Below are 18,563 nucleotides of genomic sequence, written 5' to 3'. Positions count from 1 at the left end.
AAACACATATAGTCTTCCACCTAAATGCTGCGTATTGGCATATTACATGGGCTACATATATATGTGTATTTAAAGGTCTAAACTATTTTCCTTTTTAAGGTGCCATGGCCGCTTGAGCTTATTGCCAATAGTGAGGCCATTAAGAAGTATAACCAGGTAGCCCTTTCTTATCCAGCTTTTTTTTTTTGAGGAAACATTTCGATGTTCTGTGTTTGACTGTTTTAATGAAAACAGGTGATGGGATTTTTGTTGAAGGTGAAGCGAGCAAAATATGTGCTTGATAAAGCACGAAGGTGGATGTGGAAGGTCTTTGATATCTCTCAAACTGATTTCTTTCATTTTAAACTGTTTCATGTGACACTTAAATTCAATTTTAAAGAGCCTAATCAATTTTTTTATTTATCAATAAGGATTAATATAAAGAGGAATCATAATAATGTGGTTTAGTTTGATAAACTTAGTGACTTTGGTGTTTATATATTATAGGGTAAAGGCTCTGCAACAAAAATCCGCAAGCACCACTGGTTACTGGAACAAAAGCTCCTCAATTTTGTGGATGCTTTTCATCAATACGTAATGGACAGGGTATTGCTGATACTGAATAATTAGTTACAATTACCGCCGTTTGCTGCTTGAATAAGATGAAAAGCTTGTCAGGCTTAACTGGATTTTGTAAACAGGTATACCACACCGCGTGGCGTGAACTGTGTGAATCTATGGTAAAAGCAGGGTCTCTAGATGAAGTCATATATGTACATGAGACCTACTTGTTATCGATTCAGAGGCAATGCTTTGTGGTACAAGAAAAGCTGGTAATGGACCATTCTTAAATGCATAACAAAAAAAATTGAATTTGTAGCTATAACACCAAATGTTTTGTGGTGTTTGTATAGTGGGCAATCATCGCAAGTCGGATCAATATGATTCTCGGTTTAGCTCTAGAATTCTACTCAATACAACAGACTCTGAGCAGCGGAGGAGCAGTTTCAGCGATGAAGGCGAGATGCGAAATGGAGATAGACAGGATTGAGAAACAATTTGAGGACTGTATTGCTTTCCTCCTTAGAGTAAGGCCACTTGTCTCAAACTCTTGAGTACGTATAAAACATTAAAACCTTAATTAAATCTAATTGAATATGGGAAATTGAACTTGCAGGTGTTGTCTTCGAAGCTGAATGTGGGACACTTCCCTCACTTGGCTGATTTTGTGACCAGAATCAATTACAATTATCACTACATGTCTGACACTGGAAGCTTGATGACTGTTTCTGGAGCAGAGACAAAATCTTCCAGGGCCTGAACTGCCAGATCTGATTTCCACACGAATGCTGCATCGCCATTCTTCAAGTCTCAGGCTTTTCTTGAGCTATTTCATAGGTACATTTACGAAGCCACTGTTTTTAACTAGTTACTGTAAGGATGTGTGGATTTATTTAATCTCTAGATATTTTCAGTTTGTAAAAAAATTATGTTCTGTACTTGAAATTGAAAAACATGTAAAAGGTGCTTTTTGCAAGAAAAGAAAAAGTTAATACGACACTGAATATGTGGTGTAGACCACTTCGTACTAGAACTACACTGAGATGGCAAAAACCAAATAGATGTATGGTTATTACATAATACGACAAAAATCCAAAGGCTAGATTTGCGATTTAAGTAAAGAGGAACAGTTAAAGTTGACTACTACTTTTCCGGCGGACAAAACAAAGAAGATGGAGGGAACTATCAAGTCTCCGGCCAACTATGTTCCTCTCACTCCGATCAGTTTCCTCGATCGATCTGCCGTCGTCTACGCTGATAGAATCTCCGTAGTCTATGGATCCGTCAAGTACACGTGGCGCCAGACTCGTGACCGCTGCGTCAGACTCGCCTCTGCTCTCTCCCAGCTCGGGATCTCCACCGGCGATGTGGTTAGAATTTTTTTCCTTTTTTTTTTAGCTTGATTTATTACTTCTTTTTTTATTGCATGTCTCTGTCTCGCTGTTTTGGAGATTTCTTTTTTTTTTAAATCTCATCCCTAAGAAAGTTTTCAAGTTGTGATTCTGATTCTGATTCTTGAAATTATCAGGTTTCAGTGTTGGCCCCAAACATTCCAGCTATGGTCGAGTTGCATTTTGGTGTTCCTATGGTTGGAGCTTTGCTCTGTACACTCAACATTCGTCATGACTCAGCACTTGTAGCAGTCTTACTGCGACATTCAGGGACAAAAGTGATTTTTGCTGATCATCAGTTTCTTCAAATAGCTCAGGGAGCTTGTGAGATCCTCTCTAAGAACGGTGACAAGGTCCCCCTTTTGGTCTTGATCCCGGAGCCTCTTGTTCAATCTGTTTCAGGGAAAAAGAATGCGATGGAATACGAAGATGTTGTGGCTATGGGAAAATCCGACTTCGAGGTTAAACGACCAAAGGATGAGTGTCATCCTATATCTGTCAATTACACTTCAGGTACCACTTCAAGCCCCAAAGGTGTTGTTTATAGTCACAGAGGTGCTTATTTGAATTCCCTGGCTGCGGTTTTGCTCAACGAAATGCACTCATCGCCTACTTTTCTATGGACTAATCCCATGTTCCATTGCAATGGCTGGTGCTTATTGTGGGGTGTTACCGCCATTGGTGGGACTAATATATGTTTGAGGAATTTAACTGCCAAGGGTATATTCGATAATATTTCCCAGCACAAGGTGACTCACATGGCAGGTGCGCCAACAATATTGAATATGATCATCAACGCGCCTGAATCCGAGCAGAAACCGCTTCCGGGGAAGGTATCCTTTATAACCGGTGCTGCACCACCACCAGCTCATGTGATTTACAAGATGGAAGAGTTGGGGTTTTCTATGTTTCATTCCTATGGGTTGACTGAAACTTATGGACCTGGCACGATCTGTACATGGAAACCGGAGTGGGACTCTTTGCCTAGAGAAGAACAGGCAAAAATGAAAGCCCGACAAGGCGTTAATCATTTGGGGATCGAGGAAATACAAGTAAAAGATCCTGTTACCTTGAGAACTTTGCCAGCTGATGGTGTGACTATGGGTGAAGTTGTCTTCAGGGGAAACACAGTGATGAATGGTTACTTAAAGAACCCTGAAGCAACCAAGGAAGCTTTTAAAGGAGGATGGTTTTGGAGTGGTGACTTAGGTGTTAAACACCCCGACGGATACATTGAGCTCAAAGACCGATCGAAAGACATTATAATCTCTGGAGGAGAAAACATTAGCTCGATCGAAGTTGAGTCTACTCTGTTCACCCATCCTAGTGTTCTTGAAGCAGCTGTGGTTGCGAGGCCAGATGAGTACTGGGGTGAGACTGCTTGTGCATTTGTGAATCTCAAAGACGGGTCTAAGGTCAGCGCGGAGGAGCTGATAAGTTATTGCAGGGACAGGCTTCCGCATTACATGGCTCCGAGGAGTATCGTGTTTATGGATCTTCCTAAAACATCGACTGGAAAAGTTCAGAAGTTTGTTCTGAGGACCAAGGCTAAGGCTTTGGGATGCTTATCAAAGAAAGGCGTAAGCAAGTTATGAATTGGTAAGCTTTTTTGTTACTTCCACTCTCTTCGACATGTGTTATAAATTACTACTGTCTATGAGATCATGTTGTGTGACTAAAAAACTTAAACCAAGTTTGTATGTTTTCTAAAATAATAAAACGGGGACGAAACTGAATTCCGGGAAATTCAATTTCTTCCATCATAATTATATTAACCAAAATTAATTTAGGAAAAAAACATCATGTCGCATAACGCCGGTTTTCATCTAATTAATTATAAAATTTATTATCATAAACAAATCTTGTTACCAAACAGAAATGAAATTTTGATGATCGTGATGAATCTTTGTAATTGATTATTTAATTACGATGTATACTAGTATCCAAGATTAAAGGTCTGAAGATTTTATTTTTTTGAGGTGTCATGGCCGCTTGAGCTTATTGCTAATAGTGAGGCCATTAGGAAGTACATAACCAGGTAGCCCTTTCTTATTTTGGGCTGTTTTGTGTTGATTATAAATGAAAACAGGTGATGGGATTTTGTTGAAGGTCAAACGAGGACTTGAAAACAAAGTTCATAACGTGACTCTGTTTTGACCATAACTAACTCTTCATTGGTCCTGCCAACGATTGGTTTGTAACATATTCCTATCACAGAAAAATGAAAACAGAGACTGGTGACCAAAATTAAAATAGAAATAGAGAGTTAAGAGACTTGAGGTGGCCAATATGTGATGTTAACAACTTACATTGTTTCCAAAAGAAGGTGGTGGCCATGCCTACTAAATATTACGAGTTTGTAAATTTTTATGTACTCACGTTTGACAATGAAAAACTTGTGAAACAAGAAAAAAGAAAATAATATATAGAAAAGAAACCATAATGATGACGTCATTCTAGCTAACTTTGATAGACCACCCAAAAGAATATGTGGTGTGTACTGTATATGTAGACTGGATAGCAAAAATCGGATATAGATGAAAGCTTTCCCAATTACATAATACCACAAAAATCCTAAGGCTAGATTTCATTACTAAAAAGGGAAAGAGTTATATCTAGTTTATAAACACCTCGAGGGGCCAGCGACAGCGAGTGAACAAAACAAAGAAGATGGAGGGAACAATCAAGTGTCCGGCCAACTACGTTCCTCTCACTCCGATCAGTTTCCTCGATCGATCTGCCGTCGTCTATGCTGACAGACTCTCCGTAGTTTATGGCTCCGTCAAGTATACGTGGCGCCAGACTCGTGACCGCTGCGTCAGAATCGCCTCTGCTCTCTCCCAGCTCGGGATCTCCACCGGTGATGTGGTCAGAGCTTTTATTTCTTTTTCCTTTTTTAGCTTGATTGGTCGCATGCCTCTGTCTCATAGTTTCTGAGATTTTTTTTTTTTGTTCGTAGTGATAGTGGATTCCAAAATTTTCTCATCCCTAAGAAAGTTTTCAAGTAGAGTGATTCTGATTCTTGAAATTATCAGGTTTCAGTGTTGGCCCCAAACGTTCCAGCTATGGTCGAGTTACATTTTGGTGTTCCTATGACTGGAGCTTTGCTATGTACACTCAACATTCGTCATGACTCAGCACTTATAGCTGTCTTACTGCGACATTCAGGGACGAAAGTATTTTTTGCTGATCATCAGTTTCTTCAAATAGCTCAAGGAGCTTGTGAGATCCTCTCTAAGAACGGTGACAAGGTCCCGCTTTTGGTCTTGATCCCAGAGCCTCTTACGCAACCTGTTTCAGGGAAGAAGAATATTACTATGGAATACGAAGATGTTGTGGCCATGGGGAAATCTGATTTCGAAGTTAAAAGACCAACCGATGAGTGTGATCCTATCTCTGTCAATTACACATCAGGTACCACTTCAAGTCCCAAAGGTGTTGTTTATAGTCACAGGAGTGCTTATTTGAATTCTCTAGCTGCGGTTATACTCAACGAAATGCACTCATCGCCTATTTTTCTATGGACTAATCCCATGTTTCATTGCAATGGCTGGTGCTTATTGTGGGGTGTTACCGCTATTGGTGGGACTAATATTTGTTTGAGGAATGTAACTGCCAAGGGTATATTCGATAATATTACCATGCACAAGGTGACTCACATGGCAGGTGCGCCAACAATATTGAGTATGATCATCAACGCGCCTGAATCCGAGCAGAAACCGCTTCCCGGGAAGGTATCTTTTATGACCGGTGCTGCTCCACCACCAGCTCATGTGATGTACAAGATGGAAGAGTTGGGGTTTTCTATGTTTCATTCCTATGGATTAACTGAAACTCTTGGACCAGGCACGATCTGTACTTGGAAACCTGAGTGGGACTCTTTGACTAGAGAAGAACAGGCGAAAATGAAAGCCCGACAAGGCGTTAATCATTTGGGGATCGAGGAAGTACAAGTTAAAGATCCCGTAACCATGAGAACTTTGCCGGCTGATGGTGTGACTATGGGTGAAGTTGTCTTAAGGGGAAACACAGTGATGAAAGGGTACTTAAAGAACCCTGGGGCAACTAAGGAAGCTTTTAAAGGAGGGTGGTTTTGGAGTGGTGACTTAGGTGTTAAACACCCCGATGGATACATAGAGCTCAAAGATCGATCGAAAGACATTATAATCTCTGGAGGAGAAAACATTAGCTCGATCGAAGTTGAGTCTACTCTGTTCACCCATCCTAGTGTTCTTGAAGCAGCTGTGGTTGCGAGGCCAGATGAGTATTGGGGTGAGACTGCTTGTGCATTTGTGAAGCTCAAAGACGGGGTTAAAGAAGTCAGTGCGGAGGAGCTTATAAATTATTGCAGGGACCGGCTTCCGCATTACATGGCTCCGAGGAGTATCGTGTTTGAGGATCTTCCTAAAACATCGACTGGAAAAGTTCAGAAGTTTGTTCTGAGGACCAAGGCTAAGGCTTTGGGAAGCTTATCAAAGAAAAGCGTAAGCAAGTTATGAATTGGTAAGCTTTTTTTTTTTATTACCTCCACTCTCTTCGAAATGGTGTGTGTTATATAATTACTACGGTCTAATGAGATCATGTTGTGTGAATAAAAAAACTTAAACCAAGTTTGTATGTTTTCTAAAATAAATAAGACCGGGATGAAATTGGAATTCCGGAAAATTAGATCTCTAGCATTCTGATTTCTGACTTAGAGAGAGAGAGTTGAATCTGATGGCAAGTGGATATATCTTATCTTAAAGGGAATCAATCCTTGGATCATTGTCTCTTAATTTTCTATTTTTGTTGTTCTTTACTGCAATTTGTTTAATTAGAATTCGAATTTTTTAAGAAAACTAAATAAAGTACGACTGTAGTCCTTAGGAAGTCGTGATCAACACATACGTGACATTGTACAATAGACAACTCACAAGCGTATTAATAGTAAACGAAAGAGATATATAATAATGTGGTATATAGTATTATATTACTCTAACTAATTACAAAACTTATTATCACTGCGAATCTTGGTACAAAACAGAAATGAAAATTTGATGATCGTGATGAAATCTTTTGTAATCGATTACGATGTATAAGTATTCAAGAAGAAAAGTAGATGTTAACATTGCAACGAAATGAGTGAACTTACTATAAATCTCAGACTCTCAGTGTATGGTTGACACACTTAATAAACTACTACGCTTCACATGGTGAAACTTGTAAGTTATACCAAGAAAAAGAATCATCATCTTTAATGATTCGATGAAGGCGTAAAGATAAACAAACGATTGAAACTCAATAATCTACAATTAATTTGCGTGTGAATTATCTTTTTTTTTTTTTTGTTTTTTTTATCTCAATCAATTGCGTAACTAGACCGGACCTCTTACTCGGGTTAGAACTTAGACCATAGGTAGAGATGATCTTAAAACCGTTAATTATTTTCCCGAATTTGGTATGGAGTACGAATCCAAAATTCCTCAAACCGGCTCACACCATTTATGCTGAGCGGATTGTGACAAGACCAAGCAAACAGAAACAGTGTAAAAAGACAAGACAAAAAGAGTATACTTTCCTTGGCAGTTCACGCTATTTGTTCACTTACACTCTTTAGCAAAAGCTAATAACCGAAATAGTTAAACTTTCAAATATTCTTCTTTTTTTCTCTCTAATAAAGAAGAAAATTCAGAAGGACGAATGATATAACAAATGCTAAAAAGCAAAGAGTAATATTTACACCATTATGGGACAGTAATCTAAAGTTCTAAAGTGATTTAAACAAAAACAAAAGCTTGCAACTGGCTCTATTGTCAAAAGATGGTTAAAGAGTTTACAAAAACACTAATCTTATCTCTTAAATAATTATTTTCGATAATTAGGAAACAAATAATGTCCTGATAAGTGTAAATAAGCAAAACAGGGAAATAAAGAATCAAAATCAACAAAAATAGAATAACTTGCATTTGCAATATTCTCAATCCAGCTCATCATAGTGATTAAATATTTATCATTAAAACTGAAATTAAATTTCATAATTAATTCAAGAATAATTAATGAAATTAAAAAAAAGAAAAAATAAAGCTGTTAGAAGGAAGTGCTGGAGGCGGTGCCTCATTTCTTTCAGAGCCCAGAAATCTATAAGAACTGTCCCAACACAAAAACAAAAACAAAAAAAATTACATTTCTCAATATATAAAAATAAAAACTCAACCTTTCTCTCCCTCTCTCTCTCTGATAAATATAAAAATTCAATCTTTGATTGAAACGAGAGAGAGAGAGAGAAGAGAATATTGTAATGATTGTAATGGAGATGTCGTGAAAACCAGAGAGGGATTCACAATTTTTTTTAAAAACTCTCTTTAAAGACGAAGACTTTTGTGTTTCTGTCTCCATTGGAGCCCGCGTGTTCTGTTTCGAGGCGAAGGTAAAAAAAGCGCCGCGTGTAGCCTTCAATGGCTTTTCAGCGGCGGCACTACAGTTATTACAACCGTCTTCGTCGTCTCCTTCCTCTAATATGCGCTGTCTCTGGAGCTCTCCTCATCCTTTTCGCTCTTCTCTCCATTCTTTCACCTCCTCCTGATGATTCCGATCGCCGCATCTCCGTACACGCTCTCTCTCTCTTTTATTAGACTTTACAGATTTTTGTTTATGATCTCTCTCTGTTTCTTAACGCCATTGTTTTCTGTTTTGATTGCAGAAGCGGATTATCTCTGTAGACAATGATGAGAAGAACATACCAGTAGTTTTCACAGTTCCGGTTAGGGTTCTTAATTTTTTTGATATTTTGATTGACATATGGTTTTGATATACTCAAAAATGGGTTTTTCTAATGTTTCTTTGCTGCAAAGTGTGCATTTTTGTTGTAAAGTGTGGATATTTTTGTTGCATCTCACCTTATTTATTGGCTCTTTTGGGGTTTGTGTGTTTGTTTTAAATGGAAGCAGAGAAATGGAGGGAGATCAGATCGTGATATCTGGCGTTCTTGGAATGCTAAATTCTTTTATGGTTGCTGTAATGCAAGCACCAAGTTCCCAAGTGCGTAAAGTTTTTCACTTTTGGTGTTTAGAGATATGAAATTTAGAGAGAGTTCAATTTAGAATGCTTGAGTGTTTCTGCAATTTGGGGATATAGTTTAGCTAGCTAGAATCAGCCAGGGGTAGTTTTTGAATTTCAGGAGGTTTGTTAGTCACACTACATTTGATTTTACTTCTGCAGATGCTAAAGCAATTACTAGGAATGATCGATACTTGGCAATCGCCACTAGTGGTGGTTTAAACCAACAACGAACTGGAGTAAGTTCCTTTAGCTTTTCTCTGGTTTTATGGTAATATTTTTGTTACTGAAGTTTTGTTCTGAGTTTCCACCATGTAATTGTTCTGATTATATCAGATTGTAGATGCTGTTGTTGCTGCTCGGATTCTAAATGCTACACTTGTTATTCCAAAGCTAGATCAGAAATCCTACTGGAAAGATGCCAGGTTTTTGCTCAGATTTGCATTTGCTTTGGTAAAAATCAAAAGTTTTGTGCGTCTTCGTAACATCTAGTTTTGTGTTTTTTCCTATGATGCAGTGACTTCTCACATATTTTCGATGTTGATTGGTTTATGTCATTTCTCTCAAAAGATGTCAAAATCATAGAGACACTTCCACAAAAAGGAGGGCGAACATGGAGTCCTAGTAGAATGCGTGTACCGAGAAAATGCAATGAGAGATGTTATATCAATCGGGTATTACCTGTTCTTCAGAAAAGGCATGTAAGTTTTCATGCTTTTCTCTCTCAATCCTTAAGCTTCATATCATCTTAAGGCTTCATGATTTCATCTTTCTTAATGATGCTTATATATGAACCAACTCTTTGTTTCAGGCAGTCCAATTAAATAAATTTGATTACAGACTTTCAAACAAGTTGAGAGATGATTTGCAGAAGCTGAGGTGTAGAGTAAACTATCATGCGCTTAAGTTCACTGATCCAATTATTGAAATGGGTAATGAATTGGTCAGAAGAATGAGGAAAAAGAGCAAACACTTCATTGCTTTACATCTTAGATTTGAACCTGATATGCTTGCCTTCTCGGGATGTTACTATGGAGGTGGTGACAAGGAGAAAAAAGAGTTGGGAACAATCAGAAGGAGATGGAAAACTTTACATGTAGGGATACAAAATCTTATTGTTTCATGCCTTCTTTTTTTTCTCGTTTCTTGTTGGATTTAACGAGTTAAACTTCCATGGCAGGTAAATAACCCGGAGAAGCAAAGGCGACAAGGAAGATGTCCGCTTACACCAGAAGAAGTTGGATTAATGCTTCGAGCTTTGGGATATGGGAGCGATGTTCATATATACGTTGCATCAGGTGAAGTTTACGGAGGAGAGAAATCATTAGCTCCTTTGAAAGCACTTTTCCCTCATTTCTATTCAAAAGACACCATAGCAACAAAAATGGAGTTGAAACCATTTTCTTCTTATTCTTCACGGATGGCTGCACTCGATTTCGTTGTGTGTGATGAAAGTGATGTCTTCGTTACCAACAATAACGGGAACATGGCAAGAATATTAGCCGGTCGAAGGTAGTTTAATAAACCAAAGATTCTTTCTTTCTACTTCATTTATGTTTTTTTAGCATTGTGTTGAATGATTCTTGGTTTTTATGTAGGANTGAATTGGTCCGAAGAATGAGGAAAAAGAGCAAACACTTCATTGCTTTACATCTTAGATTTGAACCTGATATGCTTGCCTTCTCGGGATGTTACTATGGAGGTGGTGACAAGGAGAAAAAAGAGTTGGGAACAATCAGAAGGAGATGGAAAACTTTACATGTAGGGATACAAAATCTTATTGTTTCATGCCTTCTTTTTTTTCTCGTTTCTTGTTGGATTTAACGAGTTAAACTTCCATGGCAGGTAAATAACCCGGAGAAGCAAAGGCGACAAGGAAGATGTCCGCTTACACCAGAAGAAGTTGGATTAATGCTTAGAGCTTTGGGATATGGGAGCGATGTTCATATATACGTTGCATCAGGTGAAGTTTACGGAGGAGAGAAATCATTAGCTCCTTTGAAAGCACTGTTCCCTCATTTCTATTCAAAAGACACCATAGCAACAAAAATGGAGTTGAAACCATTTTCTTCTTATTCTTCACGGATGGCTGCACTCGATTTCGTTGTGTGTGATGAAAGTGATGTCTTCGTTACCAACAATAACGGGAACATGGCAAGAATATTAGCCGGTCGAAGGTAGTTTAATCAAAACCAAATATTCTTTCTTTCTACTTCATTATGTTTTTTTAGCATTGTGTTGAATGATTCTTGGTTTTTATGTAGGAGATATTTTGGACATAAACCGACAATTAGACCGAATGCGAAAAAGCTATACAAGTTGTTTATGAGCAAAGAGAATACTACTTGGGAGGAGTTTGCTTCAAGAGTCAGAACATTTCAGAGAGGATTCATGGGAGAGCCAAAGGAAGTACGAGCTGGTAGAGGTGAGTTTCATGAGAATCCATCAACTTGTATATGCGAAGATACTAAATTAAAGGCGGGAAATATGGATTCGAGAAAACTTTGGAAGAAAAACAAAAAAGATGTTGTAGTAAGCAATGATGAACAGAACGAAGATGAAGATGCAGAGTCGTCAACAGGGACAGATTATGAGGAAGACCAAACTGATTTACAGGACAGAGGATTGTATAATGGTACGAGGTTAGATTATGATGACGCATCATCTATTTCGGATGAGCCTGAGCTAGAAGAAATGCTATCAGATTGATTCAGTTATAGAAAGATTCAAAGTCCGTTTTTTCAACCTTTTTATTGTGGTCACATGCCTCAACATGTCTTTATGTACATATAAATCCAATCCGAGGAGGAATGGTCCCTTTTTTTTCAATTCATTTTCTTACTTAGTCGTTGAATCTGTTTAGATCAGAGCAACTGGATATTGGTACCGAAAGAATCTGGGCTACTGATAATAGATATCAAGATCCACAAAGATTGTCTCACATTATTTTAAATACAATAGTGCCAGCTTCTTTTCCAAGATGGGTCGTGTGGGTCAGAGCATAGAGATGCTGAGTTTTTTTACTATATTCTCGGAAGGAAAGGCTTGACAGATTCGATGACGACCTATACAAGCAATAGACATTTATCAGTTGAATCCCCCAAAGCTCTGTATATAAAGTTGAGGTTGATCTTGTGATTATAAGGGGTCTTTATATAAAGTTTAGGTTGATCTTGTGATTATAGAGAAAATTTACTTACTCTTCCGTCATATGATAATGATGCAAAAACCCAAGGCTCACGTGAACTCCAAGCAAGGCCTGTGTTGACAATTAGACAGTATTAAGTATTGTTTGGTTAACAAGATAAATGGTATCATAAGGTGTAAGATATTTTACCATAGACACTGTCTTCATAGTCAGTGTATGAGTTGAGCAAAGGGTTCACACGCTGACGTATGGATTCCACAGGGCTGAGAAAGATGGTAACTATAGAATCAAAACAGTGTTGGAAAAAAATAATGAAAATCATGGGTGCGAGGGAGACTTAACACAACCTTTGTGAGGGTTTTTCATCACTGGATGATGCTGAAGCATACCACAGGTTGACAGCCGAATCTGTTCCAGCGCTCTGTGTTTTCGATTGAAGGGATCAGAATTGACATAATAATTATTATAGTGTGAGCAAAGTTAAAGAATAGGCTTTGTTTTCTAAACTAAAACAAAGCATGTACCAAACATAAACTGCACATTTCAGCTAGCATACATAACTACTAAGTAGAACGATTTGATTGTGTCAAGAAAAGTAAAGGAGAAAGAGGGTAGAGTACCAGAATCAGTCCATCATGCTCAGGATTACACTTGACAGCCCATGTCCTTCAAAAAACAACAAACTGTCAGTAAGAATTTCATCTTTCGACCAAAAACAAATTTTACAGAAACATACAAAGGCACAAATTCAAGGATCTTGGTTACTTTAAAAAAAACAGTTTGCAAAAAGGAAACGGAAGCAAACATACCAGTGTGTATGACCAGGAAGCTCTTGTACAGGAACCTTGGCCTTCCGGAGATCCCAGACATGTATGCCAGATTCATACTCTGCAGTTATCTGCACAGCTGAATGTTTAATCCATCACAGCTAAGATATGATAATATTTCTATACCAAGTCAAAAGGTTGAGTTCTACAACGATTAAATTCAGCTCTATGCACGGACGATGTAAAGAACAGTCTAAACAAATATGCACATCATATTTTTCAAAAAAACCATTATTTCACTTCAATAGAGTATTATTGCGCAGTGCTTATGAAGATACAAGAGAGAAGTCTTACAAGTATATGTTCTCTCTTGGCATTGTAATCAACACCGCGTACATGAGCATGTTCAATTGAGTTAACCTTCCTTCGTTGGACAAACAACATAGAGAAAAGTCAACATATATGCATAAGTTGATGTGAAAGGGTAAAACCAAAAGCAACTAACACTAAATTGAAATTTAAAAAAAAACCATGAGAGCATGTAATAACGTGGGTGAGTAATATCAATGCGTAAAAACCTCCTAACTGTATGCATGAACAGAGGAGATCAATAGTGATATCATACTTCATAGTACGCAGGTCCCAGAACTGGACAGATGATTCACCAGTTGCTGCAACAGCATTTACATCATGTGGATTCCATGCTCCACCAGATAAAGAATGCAACATCCCAGCTGAATCCTTTGATAAAACCTATACAAACCGGAACCTGTTAACGAAAATACCTTACAAAAGATCTTAAAACCTGGTAGGCAAAAGCACCTAAAAGAAAAGAGTTTGTCTCTATATCCTTGTAGCTAAATCACCTCAGCAGACTTTTTTGAACAGTCTAAGTTCCACAAGAAAATATTTTGTTCATCCATACTGATTAACTTGTCAGAACTTCCAGAAGGCCACCAAAGAACACTGTTTCCACCAGTGATAGGAGAATCAGCTTCCATAAGATGAGGAAATAAGTTCTCAAACTTCTGCATCACTGTAGCAGTAGACAGCTGAGACGATACTCACCAGTTAATCTTACCAACATGAGCATCAAGAGATGCAACACGCTCCAATTGTGGGGAATTTAATTGACCACATAACTCAGGAATTTGCCATATCGCTGCTCCAAATGTGTCACCTTAACGGATAAAAAGCATTATGAGTTTTTTGACACATTCAAGCTTCCAAGCCAATACAAAACTTATGATTCTACCAGAGCTCCAATTTCTAGCAACTAATCAACTCAAAGATAAAGCATAACTAACCAGTGGAGAAGACAGTGGAGAAAATGCGTTGATCGAAAGGGCAAGAAGCAAGGTCCCATATCTCATTAGGATGAGAGAACAAACCCTCACATATCAGCTCAGATCCACCAGATGACAAACGAAGAAGATGAACCTTTACAGTATCTCAAATGGTGGAAAAGAACAAAACTTTCAGTATCTTCCCTATTCAATAGAAGACGAACACACACAATCAAAAACATGGGTTCACCTCATTTTCTTCTTTCAGACTTAGAGTTCCTGTTAGAAAGCTAGTGTAGTCCGTATCGGCTTTCACATCCGAAATACATCGAGCCTGAAAGCAAACAAAAAAAAATTCGTCTTTAAAGAATTTACTAATCAAATTTGTAATGAAGATCCGAAGAGGATGAAGATGATGAATAACCTGATACTTCAAGCCGAATCCAATTCCCGATGATCCTCCTTGCATTGTCGCCTGAGCCGACGCACTGATTCAGGTAGACTTAGCTGAATGAAGCAGATGAACAACCAATTTAGATTTCGCTGTTTTCGTGTTAGTGATGATTCTAATGGGCCTATCTTCGTATTCAGGCCCAATTAATAAATACAAAGCTCTGTTACAATTAATAACGTTGTTTGGTCATTAAAAAAAAAGAGCATAAAATCATAAAATTCATCATCAGAAAAAAAAAAAAGAGGATGTTATCATTACGTTTGTTTACAAATTTACAATGTCTTGGCCAAGCCACAATGACAATGTACGTGAGATGCTTTCATGATCTTATGTCCGTTAACCCAATAAATGATGTCTATTTTTGAGTGGTTCTTGTGAAGTCTTGGACTAAAAAAAAAAAATGACGACTACGAATGTTTTTCATGTGTTATACGAATTTGGTGGGTGCTAATTACTAATAAGTGGTAACGCAACAACAACACTGAAGCAACCAACTAAAACAATATATGTTAAAAAATACGATATCATGGCAATGTTATGAAGGAAATATGTTCTTTGACAAATTATTTATAAAAATGACACATAGTCATCACATTCACATACTATCAAAATAAATCTTATAACCAAAAGAAAACATTAAACAATGACTATGTATTGTACGGTAAAATGTCGTCGTCTAATGACTTTGTAGAAACCCCAAAGCATGTGTTTGCGTTCATGCAATGCAAGACACTAAGGTTATCCCCAACGCAGGGTTTTAAGAAGGGTTTTAGTGGAGAAGGAAAAAAAAATCAGAATAAAGAAAAAAATGTAAGAGAGGCTCTAATATTACATACTCGATTATGATTTAAGAGTTCGTACGTGTCGAGTGTTCGTTGGCTGGACAAAAAAATAGAAAAACCAAATAAACATTTGTTTCTCCGACCAAAAAAAAAAACATTTGTTCGACGATTACAATTTTTTCTCTCTCTCTCTCTCTCGATCTCTTTATCGTTGTTTCTCTCTCGATCGAAGGCCATTCTTGACAAAAGGAAGGAGAAGGATATGTTACAGCTATGGAATCAGAGGCGAATGTGGAGAAGAAAGGGGAAGCGGAAGGGATTTAATCTCGGAGGCGAATCGGATGATATTGATTTGAGTTTGGAGTCGAGTCATTCAGATGAGGTTGAAGCAATTGGAAGCAAGTGTAAGTTTCTCTGTGTAGTAGGTTGAATTCGCGAATAGTTAGTAGGGATTTGGGTTTATTCGATTTTGTTCGTAAATTTGGGATTAGGGTTGGTTGTTCTCATTTCTTTGTTTCTGAATTTTTACTTTGGTTCATTTGATTCTTACCTCTTGGAGGATGCTTTGCGGGTCGGTGATGGTTCTGATGGATCGTTTTCTTCTCTGACCTACATCTTCAGGTAGTGTTCTTTCTCTTAACCGATTTTTTCTGTCTTTCTATATAAGTGAAATTAAATACCTTTGTCTCTTTGATGCAGGCAGTCGAGGTACAATGATTAATGTGTGGGAGGGTTTGAAGAGAGAAACATCAGGTTACTAACTGGTCTCTTGCCCTATATCTTTGTTGGTTTCTCATGTTCCATCGTATTTGTGATGTGTTTTTCAGATTCTCTTGGTGTGTTTTATTGTGTGTTCTTTTGCTTGGATAGGTTTTGGTTATTCTTTTGAATGTGTTTCTTGCAGTTTAAAACTGTTTTGGTTTACTATCATGTTGTGTTGTCTTAATCCGACAAGGTGAGGCGCTGAGATGAATCGATTGATGCTTGGTGATGCTATGCTTGATGATGCTTGGTGCTGCTATTCAGAGGACCGAGAGATTAATGTAAGTGATTTCTCTTTTTTAACTCTATTCCTATAACAGTTCATTCTTGATGACACCATTTATGTTTACTTGTCTTTTTTGTTATTTCAGGTTTTCGATGATGCTTTTAACAATCAATAATTGGCTTCTCTTGTGTTTGTTGATCTTGTGTATGTGGTTTGGTGTTTGTAATCGACTTCAGCTCTATTAAAGTTTGGCCATGTTTATTAAGCAAGAGAGAAACGGGTTAGTGTGTGTCTCTTTTTACAATCAATGTTGTTGTTTTTGAGTTATTCACATAAAGATTTGTCGGAGATGTTGTTGATTTGATGTCTTTCTTCTTGTTGGGTTGCGAGAATTTTAGGTGTCGTGTTGTGTTGTGTTGTTGTCGTTGATAGTTTCGTTTGTGACACTTAAACACAAATGCTTGGTAGGTAGTTGTAATAGTTAAACACTTGTTGTGATTGGTTTAGTGAATCGTTTTACAACATGGTTCTGTTCTTATAACATGGTTCTGTTCTTATAACATGGTTCTGTTCTGTTTTTAATTTTTATCTCATGTGTTGTTTGCTTATCCTCGGCAGGTTTACGTTCTGCTCTTCCCGTGAACCTTGTGATCTCACTTCAGCACAAGAGAACAAAACTGGTCTGTGGTTCTGCTCTTCCCGTGAACCTGCAGCTGTCACGTCGGCACAAGAGAACATAAGTCTTTGTGTTTTTCCTTCCCGTGAACACGTTTTGTGTTTTTCTTTCCAAAATTGTTGTTCAATAAACTTGTATATATAGCAAACTATAATCGGCTACTCTTGATTGTAAGAGCACACATTGGTCATCTTTTGGTGAGTGTCAAAAGAATTAAAAAATAAAAATAATAGAAAGATGAGGAAAGAGAGACATCGTGTCTCTGCCCAGACTTCTACAGATCCTCTAAAATCTCTCTCTCACTATTTGTCATAAGTTGATTGGTTAATTTTTGAAAAACAAACAAAATTTAAATTAAATAGTATTATTATATTTAAAATATTTTTGGAGAACCTATTTTCACAGGATGACCAATGTGTGTGCTCTAAGCACTCTCATATTCAGTCTGCTTTATTCTCAAGTTTCAAATATTTTCTCATCCCAACTCACTCTCAAACAAGTACATGTTTTGTTTTTTTCTCACCAAACCACAAACTTTCTTACGATTTTAAACCACAAATTTTTGGAGATACAAGTCTATAAAACGATTGTTCGGACTTATCAAACACTCACCAATTCACTCTCTATCTTATCAAACACTCTATATATTTTATTTCACTTTTCTTCTAAAATGGCATCTTCTTCATACAATAATTTTGATGACACCATTGATGAATGCTTAAATCAAGTTTGTGACCAAATTTCCAATTAAGTTTGGCAATCTCTTTTCACTCCACATGTTCAACATCAACAACCACCCAAACCAATTTGGTTTGGTTGAGAATCTTTGGGCAAAATTTGGAGAATACAATTAAGCATTTCCTTTTTTATGAATTTTACATCTCTTTTATTATGTTTTAATGTTTTCCTATGTTTAAAGTTTTATGAAATACAATAATTTTATAAACATACATGACTTATTTAAATTTTTATTTTCAAAAAAGAAAATTAAATTAAAAGACTCAAAATAAAAATCCACCATTAGAAAAGGAAACTTTTAATTAACAAACCCAAAGTTCTTAATCATCTCAAACTACAAAATATATAAATAAACAATTTAAGAGCCCCTAAAATATATCTCCCCATTGGGGTTGCCCTAACATTGTCGTCTTTTCAGTAATACGGGTTATAGGGGTTACTCGTGAATGAAATAATGTTTTAAGTTGAATATAATACGCATGGGAATATCCTAGTAAGAAAAGTAGTAAAAAGTTGTGATAAAATGACAAAATTTGAGGAGGTGGATCTCCACCATCCCCAAAAAAGAAACATTCCTTTACCTTTCCACTATTTCGCCAAAAAATTTTAAAGAAAATTTCATCTTTTAAACAGATGGGCTCGATTAGGGAAACCTTGAGATCCTCGTGCATTGTTTATACGTATATTTTAGTTTTGCCTTTCTTTCTTTTTTACTTTGTCCTATCTTCTCAAAAGCCTCAAAACCAGAAGTCCAACTA

The 18,563-nt window shown here is 37.2% G+C and overlaps 5 protein-coding genes across 6 annotated transcripts in view; 4 read left to right on the top strand and 1 right to left on the bottom strand.

Annotated features, from left to right (window-relative positions):
- The window catches only part of LOC104743418 (gamma-tubulin complex component 5-like), an 8,490-nt gene extending 6,946 nt beyond the window's left edge, over positions 1-1,544 (top strand). The window contains exons 15-16 of the mRNA XM_019236103.1: positions 979-1,067; positions 1,157-1,544. Coding sequence (XP_019091648.1) covers positions 979-1,067; positions 1,157-1,300 — 233 coding nt within the window. The 3' untranslated portion in view covers positions 1,301-1,544. The remainder of the gene's footprint in view (positions 1-978; positions 1,068-1,156) is intronic.
- On the top strand, positions 1,614-3,700 carry LOC104740752 (probable acyl-activating enzyme 1, peroxisomal). Its single transcript, XM_010461439.2, has 2 exons — positions 1,614-1,910; positions 2,069-3,700. Exons 1-2 carry the CDS (start codon positions 1,713-1,715, stop codon positions 3,524-3,526), a joined length of 1,656 nt encoding a protein of 551 aa, XP_010459741.1. The 5' UTR covers positions 1,614-1,712; the 3' UTR covers positions 3,527-3,700.
- LOC104740754 (probable acyl-activating enzyme 1, peroxisomal) lies at positions 4,379-6,605 on the top strand. Its single transcript, XM_010461440.2, has 2 exons — positions 4,379-4,799; positions 4,967-6,605. Exons 1-2 carry the CDS (start codon positions 4,602-4,604, stop codon positions 6,428-6,430), a joined length of 1,662 nt encoding a protein of 553 aa, XP_010459742.1. The 5' UTR covers positions 4,379-4,601; the 3' UTR covers positions 6,431-6,605.
- Positions 8,118-11,945, top strand: LOC104740750 (uncharacterized protein At1g04910-like). 2 transcript variants are annotated; one of them, XM_010461436.2, is made up of 10 exons: positions 8,125-8,515; positions 8,611-8,670; positions 8,858-8,948; positions 9,129-9,205; positions 9,303-9,391; positions 9,484-9,667; positions 9,778-9,909; positions 10,575-10,727; positions 10,812-11,143; positions 11,231-11,945. In XM_010461436.2, exons 1-10 carry the CDS (start codon positions 8,366-8,368, stop codon positions 11,673-11,675), a joined length of 1,713 nt encoding a protein of 570 aa, XP_010459738.1. In that variant the 5' UTR covers positions 8,125-8,365; the 3' UTR covers positions 11,676-11,945. The 2 variants fall into 2 exon arrangements, with proteins under 2 accessions (XP_010459739.1, XP_010459738.1); XM_010461437.2 differs by lacking the exons at positions 10,575-10,727; positions 10,812-11,143 and adding an exon at positions 10,147-10,478 and having other exon boundaries at positions 8,118-8,515; positions 9,778-10,062.
- On the bottom strand, positions 11,851-14,704 carry LOC104740751 (WD repeat-containing protein DWA2-like). The gene is made up of 13 exons (XM_010461438.2): positions 14,592-14,704; positions 14,418-14,501; positions 14,189-14,321; positions 13,950-14,061; positions 13,748-13,847; positions 13,507-13,634; positions 13,236-13,305; positions 12,924-13,012; positions 12,735-12,780; positions 12,462-12,535; positions 12,304-12,377; positions 12,167-12,225; positions 11,851-12,031 (listed from the first exon to the last, which is right to left on the bottom strand). Exons 1-13 carry the CDS (start codon positions 14,634-14,636, stop codon positions 11,990-11,992), a joined length of 1,056 nt encoding a protein of 351 aa, XP_010459740.1. The 5' UTR covers positions 14,637-14,704; the 3' UTR covers positions 11,851-11,989.

This window comes from Camelina sativa, chromosome 14 (genome assembly GCF_000633955.1).
Source record: "Camelina sativa cultivar DH55 chromosome 14, Cs, whole genome shotgun sequence".
Classification (NCBI taxonomy): Eukaryota; Viridiplantae; Streptophyta; class Magnoliopsida; order Brassicales; family Brassicaceae; genus Camelina; species Camelina sativa.
Note: the sequence above shows the minus strand (reverse complement) of the source record. Positions and strands in the feature narration are given on the sequence as shown.